The sequence below is a fragment of the Sinocyclocheilus grahami genome, unplaced genomic scaffold (assembly GCF_001515645.1).
Source record: "Sinocyclocheilus grahami isolate Dianchi unplaced genomic scaffold, SAMN03320097.WGS_v1.1 scaffold1001.1, whole genome shotgun sequence".
NCBI lineage: Eukaryota > Metazoa > Chordata > Actinopteri > Cypriniformes > Cyprinidae > Sinocyclocheilus > Sinocyclocheilus grahami.
Window position 1 is genome coordinate 13,564 of NW_015506180.1, and position 8,584 is coordinate 22,147.

General features: G+C 38.4%; 1 protein-coding gene across 1 annotated transcript; it reads left to right on the forward strand.

Annotated features, from left to right (window-relative positions):
• The first annotated feature begins 426 nt into the window (after positions 1–426).
• LOC107565430 (putative leucine-rich repeat-containing protein DDB_G0290503) lies at positions 427–4,354 on the forward strand. Its single transcript, XM_016250672.1, is given in 6 exon segments — positions 427–445; positions 548–615; positions 707–874; positions 2,195–2,552; positions 2,649–2,879; positions 4,317–4,354. Coding segments are annotated over 6 exon segments (882 nt in total).
• The last annotated feature ends 4,230 nt before the right edge of the window (positions 4,355–8,584 follow it).

The following is an 8,584-nucleotide window of genomic DNA, read 5'->3' on the forward strand; positions in this document are numbered from 1 at the left end:
TTGAAAATAGAAGACAATAGAAAAGAACACAGTCTCTAGAAATGTTTTTAATGTTTTAGAACTTCTTTTAAGATGGCACAGTCTTAAAATTAGGTATTCTTCAGTGGGATACTCAAAAAAGTTGGGAAAACAATTCTGTTGATTGAGATGATTCATATAAACAAACATACTGTCCTAAACAGTAGTCAGACCTGTTATGTTACTGTGACAATGATGTACATTCTATACCACTTGATAAAGACTGTACAATACAAAAACAGGTCATAAACAGACAATCCATTTATTTTGCTACTAGTTGATTATCAAGTCAGTAAAGCTGATAGTATTGAAATATCAAGTAATTATTTTGTGATGGGGTGATGTTGGGTGGTTAGATAGAAATCATTTATTTTTCTCATCAGATGTTTTTCAGTTTAGTAGAGAATAATGGCAACTTCCAGCAGCAGTAAATCTTAAAATAATTCTGTCTCATGTCAGAATATTATTTAATTCACAAAAATGTAGCATAACTTAGATCATGTACATGAGTTTTTTTCTTCCTTCACAGACAAGTTTCATCTTATCGTCCCTGATGAAGCTCAGAGTGCTGAGGTCAAATTGGGGTCTGATGTCACTGTATCGTGCCACCTGTCACCTGAAATCAGTGCTGTTGACATGGAGATCAGATAGCTTAAAAATACAGACTGTGAGTGTGTGTCTCTATAAGAACAGACAGGTGACAGAGGGGAGGAGCTATGGGGGCAGAACAGGCCTGTCCACTGAAGAGCTGGACAGAGGAAATGTGTCCTTGAAGCTGAGAGAGTTCAGCGAATCAAACATAGGAGTTTACCTGTGTCAGGTCATCAGTGAAGACACAACAGATGAGATAAGAACAGTAAGCGTAGAAGAAGGAGGTGTAGTAATTATCTATGATAATTAAGCTCTTTGTAGAGAAAGGAGAATAGTTTACTTGGAGTGGAAGTTTGGTCGAGGCAGACTATAATTTCTTACAGAGGTGAGCATCCCATAACTCCACTAAACATCAGCTCAGTGTCCTCAATAATCTCCTGTGTGAACTAAAAGTGAACTAAATCATAAATCTGCAGCTGTTACACCAAATTCAATCAAACACACGCTCATGCTTCATATTGTGTTTTGTTCCCTCAGCAAGGAAAGATTCTGGAGTCCAACCTGTGAGTCAGCCATCAAAGAATCAGTGTAGACAAGTTCATCTGACTCTACATGAGGTAAAATGGTTTAAGAACTACTTTCTTCAGGCAGGGGCCACTTGTGCTTTTAGGGGGCACACTTTTAAAATTAATCTTAACCAACTTTCAGTATTATTCATTCAGTGATCAGTCATATGTCATGTATCACTGCAATCTCTAGAAGTAAGCTATAACCATTTAAACTCAGATTAATGTTTCATCATGTTTCATTTATCTGACAAGTCATTTTCTATTGTAGTGTCAGGGGCGTCATGTGACACACAGCAGCCACAATAGCACTGAATAACTGATATAGGCTTATGTTTTATTTATTTTTTCCTTTTTATTCGAAATATTCCCAAACGTGTTAACTATATCATGAAATATCTCGATTTTATAATATGTGTAAATAAACGCATTTTGCACCTTAATACATTATGTTATGTATTGATCTATAATGGGTGATGGGCAAAGTAGCATAATAGTAAAAACCCTTCTTTTTACTTAAGTACCAGATGGGTGTCTTGCCATAAAATGTATGACTGACTTTGTATTTAATGTGAATTTAATAAAAACATTGTACGTTACTAATATAACACTTTAATTGTACAGAAAGAGAGCAAAGAACATTTACATTATCAAAGAAGATTATCTTTGACTTCAGTCTAGCCAAAGTTCAAACAATATCAAAAACTCCCATTAAATTCACTGAAGCTGTTTACACTGTGAAATTAATATCTTACATTCGTACAGTATGCACATCTGCACTTTGTTACTTATGATGAGAGAATTCGCCAGAGAGCAGAATTCATTCAGCGAGCGAGCGCACTGAACAAAACACTGGCAGGGCAGCTTGTTGACACGGGGCAAACCCACCCCCCCAGAACCGCCCCTGCTCTTAAGAATGTTTTCTTTATACTTCCACAGTGGGGGGAGACTGATAATGGAGGAATCTGCTTTAATGACAGGTGAGTGTTGTTAAAGTTTATTTTCTTTGTCTTTTATAGATCAGGAAAGACACATTAGGGAGACATTTGGAAAGAGTCTTACAACAATTAGAAACAATCACAGAAAAATCTGGTCTCCTACAAAATGAAAAATACCTAGATATGAAATAATCACAAATTCAACAAATAGAAAAACAACTGCTACAAATGACTAAATACATCGAAGAGAAACAGAATCAGCTTGAGGAGAAAGACATAGAACTGGAGAATATGAGCAAACAGATGAGTGAGAAAGAGAAACTACTGGAAAGCGCAATCAAAGAGATGGAAACCAGTAAACAACTACTGGAGACACTGAGACAGGAGCAAATAAGACATGAGGACATGTTGGAGCAGAAAGAACGGTTGAGGGTTTCAGGTAAGAAATTTGATCAAGCACATACATATTAAAATGAGTGTTTGTTATGGGCATAACTTGATCTCATATCTGGGATTATGCTTATGCTTCTCTCAGAGTTGAATGAAAAATCCAAATGTCTTGAAGAAACAAAATCTCTTCTAGAAGAAAGAGATAGAAAGATTAAAGATCTGGAGAAAGACAAAGAAAAACTTGATGAAGAACTTCAAGACAAGGACAGACGTCTTAAGGACATTAATGTTAAACTGATGCAAATAGTCAGAGAGGTTGAAAAGAAACAAAATCAGCTTCAGGGGAAACACACACAACTGGAGAATATAATTTGCTGCCCAAATGTTCACGCAAAGAAAGAAGGCGTAACTTTTATTCTGGCTGTAGTATTGTTGCTGCCGCCATGTTGTCAATGCGCTGATTCGTTGTGAAACCGAAACTACTTTGTTTGGCCTTCCAAAAGAGGACGATATCTGCTTCGTCATGCCTGGAGCTGGTCTGTGTTGGTTGCTGCGGAAATACTACAACTTTGCGCTGTGGATCGCCGGATCGGCTTTCACCGTGAACGAAGCGGAGTCCAGCCCGGGGTCGTCACATGTGGTTGCGCAAGCCCTCCGGACGCTCCTCACTTTATCCCCCGGCCTCTGCTCACTCAGCCCGCCGGCCGTTCCTCACTTTATCCCCCGACCTCTGCTCACTCAGCCCGCTGGCCGTTCCTCACTTTATCCCCTGGCCTCTGCTCACTCATCCCGCCGTGTGTGACGCTGTGTTTCATTGTGAAAGCGAAACTACTTTGTTTGGCCTTCCAAAAATGGGCACGACTAGAAATCAGTGGTTAAGTTGTATTTGCAACACTGTTCCAGAACATTTCAACCCAAATATTCAGATGTGTGCAGCGCATTTTATGGAGGACCGTTTCCTGATCCTGGTAGAGTAGACTACAATGCCGGCTGTTCTGGCTCAACGACTGTAAGTCCGTTTTTTATATTTAAAGAGTTTTTATATTTTATATATATAAAGCGATTTTTTTGGGCAGTGTAGAGTAGGGCTGTTTGTCATTTCTCCAATCACAAATCCAGACATGGTTTTATGTTTACGCGGCGCGATGCAACGCAACGCAACACGTAAAAAGACAGTACAAGTCATTATAATCCATAATTATGTCCCCACTGGATGCAACGAATGCCTCGTTTATAATGGGTTTTCATGTTTTTGAATCATCACTCCGGCCTGACAGGGCATCATCACAATGTGGTAAGGGGCGTAACATTACCGTCACACGCTTGAGGTATTCGGCCAATCACAACGCACTGGATAGCTGGCCAATCACAGCACACCTCGCTTTTTCAGACCGATGAGCTTTGTAAAAATCGATGCGTTTCAGAAAGGCGGGGCATAGAGGAGAAACAATAATGTACAGTATGTGGAAAAGAATGTGTTTTTTGAACCTTAAACCGCATAAACACATTTCATTACACCAAATACACAAAATAATGTTCTTTTTAGCAGCATCATATGCATTCAGAGATGTTCAACAAAAATTAAGGTTTCCATAGTTTAATGATATTTTTACACAATTCAGGGGACACAAATAATTATACAGTTTATATAAATCATATATATCTAAAATAAATGTCAATAATTGCAATGTTTACATAGTGGTGTCCATTCTAATTACAGTATTTAATTTGTGGGTTTTATTAATACTCTCTCTGTTGTGCCTTTCTTCTAATAACAATATGTGTCTTTTATTTAACTGTTTCCATGTAACAGGGTCAGACGACATTCTTGAGTTCAGATTGCTGGTATGAAAAGGATTTGTTTGTTTGCCATGTGACCAGTGTTATGTCCAGAGCCATAAGGATCTGTTGTTGTGCCAAGCTTTGTTCCTCTCTCTCCCTGTGTCTCTCCTTCTCCCCGCAGAACCAGTATCACCTCAAGATGTTACTAATTATAGCTCTGATATGACTGGATGATGGGAAGAGAGAGTATTTAAACGACAGCTACCCACAGAGCAGTGGGTGTGGTGGTGTCTAGATGGTGTGCAGTGGCTGAGGTCTCACCTTCATCTCCAGACCTGCTGTTGTGAAGCCTTCAGTTTGGTGATTTGGGGTATCTTTATCTCAGTTGTGTTGAGACTACTGAAGTAGAGCTTCTGTCCTTTGTCTTATTGATTACATCTGTATTATCTGTGTAAGGTCCACGCACTTGGCCCAAGGAAGGTATCCAGTGGTGGATGAAGGTTACTTGCGTGTTCGGTCTTTTCAGCGCGCAGAGTTATTCAATTTAGGTTTAACTCAAATCTGACTCTATTTTAGTATGACCTCAAATTTAGGTTGAAAGGCAAATTGGTTGTTTGTCGGTTTCTCATTATTCTGACATTTGATTATTCTAGTTAACTCTTTACTTATATTTACTCGTTCATTAGGAATCTATGTCACACAAACTCCTTTGATCCTTAGCCAGAAGTTTGTGACTAATACTATTTAATATGCTTTAAATAGTCTGTATTGGAGAAAGTGTATCGGTCAACTTAGATCACGTGTGCCTTAATAAATCTTTGACTGAAATTCGATGACGTCAAGGCTGTAATGTAATTTCAGTCAAAGATTTGTGCAAAACTCTACCGCCGTTTACGGACACCATAGGAATGAATGGGAAGTGCCGCAAGCTGAATCCCACCTGTCGCAAAAAGTCAGTGACTTCTCTTATAAAATGGCTTTTTTTTTTTTGGTGTAAACTAAAAATAGTTTAATCCAAAAGTATTGTTTAGTGTAAAACATGTTGAAGATTAGCCGATAGGCTGTTGATTCATTAAATGATAAGCTGTTTCCTCTAAAAATCTGTTTATACAGTGTAGTGAAGCCTCTCCTCCATTGATAAAAAACCATCAACCATTTTGAATCATCCTTTAAAAAAAATGGCCTCTGGTCTCCTTTCCCACATACTGCCAAAGCGGAAGCGATAGCATTATCCGTTACGCTTTTTTGGCTAAAGGTTGCAGGCTTTCCTTCTAGTGGCTTTGGCACTCCTTCAAGTCAAATGAACACATCCAGTGTTGCCAGATTGGACTGAAGATCTCTAGCCCAACTACAGCGTAAAACCCGCCTATTAAAAAAAACAGCCCAAAATGTGTAGTAAAAAAATATATATCTATATATATATATCCAGGTGATATGTGCACAATTTGAAGTGATATGTTCACTTTTTCATAAAAGCATGAAACTTGGTACAATTGTACAGGTTAGGACCCTGAACATTTTCAGAAATGGAGCCATTGCAAAAACACCTTGTGGTTGCCAAATTAATTACCAAATTATGTATTTTGTGTCATATCTCCTGAACCAAAAAAGGTAACACAGAAAAGGTGGTCTACCCCAATGTTTTGATGATCAAGGATTACAATGATACCATATATAAAAAACTGTTCAGGTGAAGAGTTAATGGTGAAATCAGCAATGTGAGAAGGATATAACAGTATCTGAGCAACGCAGTATCACACCATTTACAAAAGTCCATATTATGGCTATACATTTTTATTCAATAGTACAATAAAATATTGTTTTAAGTAATTATTGATTTGTTACATTTAAATAGCGCTTTTCTGGGTACTCAAAGTGCTTTACATGGAAGGGGGAATCTCCTCAACCACCACCAATGTGCAGCATCCACCTGGATGATGCGACAGCAGCCATATTGCACCAGAACACCCAACACAAACCAGCTTAACTAATATTTTATTCAATAGTACAATAAAAGATTGTTTTCAAGAATACAGTCATACAGTTCTATTATAGAGATATAAAAAAATATCATCTCAAGTGTGTTTCCTTACCTCTCAGGCAGAATCAGGTAGGCGGTAGTATGTTTCCAATATATTCTTGTTCTCTCTCAACAATGCTCTAACATCACACGCAGATGGCAACGCAATCTTGCTAAGCTGCGTCCTATCTGCACCTCTTCTGCTGCATCTCTGTCATTTTCTGTGGGTCTCTGGAATTGTCAGTCAGCTGTCAACAAACTTCATTCTGGCCACTGCTTCTCAGTCTACTCTTAATATCTTGGGCTTGACTAAGACCTGGATTCGTCCAGAAGACTCCACGAGCCCTGCTGTTTTAACAACTTCCCTATTTCTATTGTATCACACCGAAAACATTTGGTAAAACTTTATTACATTAACATTAACATTACATTAACTTTATTACATTTAACCTACATATTACTAACTGTGTGCCACCAATTCCTCTACCAGTTACTTTTAGGCAAAACCTACACTCCCTTTCACCCTGCCATATTTCCTCTGTAGTGTCATCCTTTCTTCTCTCACCCACCCATTTCTCATCTCTGGGTGTAAATGCAGCAACTGACACTTTATGATCCACTTTAACTTCTTGTCAAGACAATATCTGTCCAGACAGGCCAGTGCATACTACCCCTTCTAACCTAAAAAGTTGTCCCATGTATCATCATCTTTAGTATCCATGTAGTATCTGTAGTGTCTGGACCAATCAGACACACAATATATATTTTGTTAGTTATATTTAACAAATACTCTGTAACACCCCTCAGTTAACAAGCCATATGAGGGCCTATGGACCCTTCCCCCGAAATGCATCTTAACACCTGAGAAAGGCAGAACAGACCTCTGATTCCATGGCAACCAATGCTGATATCACTGGTTTTATTGCCCAAAGGAATGCGGGTAGAGAAACTAACTCATTTTCCACATAAGAAAGACACATAATGCCAAGAGAAATTGACTGTTCTCTAATTAATTCATAGGAAAACTTTTCTTTGAATGAACACGCATATCCTTCAGGTCATTGTGTATGTTGTTACTGTACTTGTATATTGTCTTTTATATTGTATACTGTTTTATGCAGGCTAATGATAGAACCACTCATTCATGTCATCTTACCTATATGTAATCCTACCATGTTTGGTCTCTATGAATTCATCTTCGGATGATCTAATTGAGAGTGCATATCACATGCTGATACCTATGCAACATATTAGTGTTCTAAGAATCTTTACTAGTTTGTGCATCAACACCCAAGTGAATTACATTTGCAAATTACCATGCCCTCACACAAACGGTCGTAAATCCCTCCAGTAATTGCAACCTCCCGCTTGGGATTTCAACCTTTCTCATTGGACAAGCCCATCTTGAGAGGCGTGAATCTTCTCAGACCTTAAAGGCCTCACATCAGTGACCCGCCTCTAGTCTGCGGTTCTGTTAGATTCTGAGAAGATGTGAGCTAGAATGCTCCTAAGGACACCCTAAGTTCGCGCCAGGCCTCGGGCCTTGACTTTCCATTCACCAAGATCATCTGACTCAAACTGGTTCTTTTCCATCAACCAACTTCAGCAAAGATCAACTCGAGCCTTCAGATTGCATCAGGACTCTCTGTCAGACAGACAAGACGTGCAAGTATCAAACTTAGTCTTATTAATTGATACATTAAGTATCATTTGCACCTTTTTACCTAATCATGCAGATTTATGCTACATGCTCTGTGTAGTATTGTACAGTAAGAAAGTTATTTCCCTTAACCAGGAAATTAACGTTCTTAGAATTGACTGACAGTTGACCCTGAGAGGTCAAGTAAATACTTACAGTGGATCTAAATATTTATAATTAATTATAACTAGTTATGATTAATTATTCATATTTCCCCTTTGAGCTGATTCACTACATATCATCTCTATTTTTGCTGAGCAGTCTTTTGGGTGGCTCACCAATGTACTAGATTTCTCTAATGCAAAAAATTAAGTAGGCTTGACCAAAATTTTTGTGGGGAGAAGAATTTATTGAAGATGGTAGTGTAGCAGTTCTTCAATAGCGATGTTAGCATGTCTTCCTTCAAACAATCTTAACCCTTCTATAAATCCTAGCTTCTCCCAAAGTTCTGTCTGTGGGATAGAATTTTATACCTGAAGACAAAGGGGCTAGAAACAACAGATATTATTAGGACCTTTCCACTGGAGATCCTGCAATCTACAAGACGTTCCTGGGGAATCTGTTTTGTTATTCTAATAGA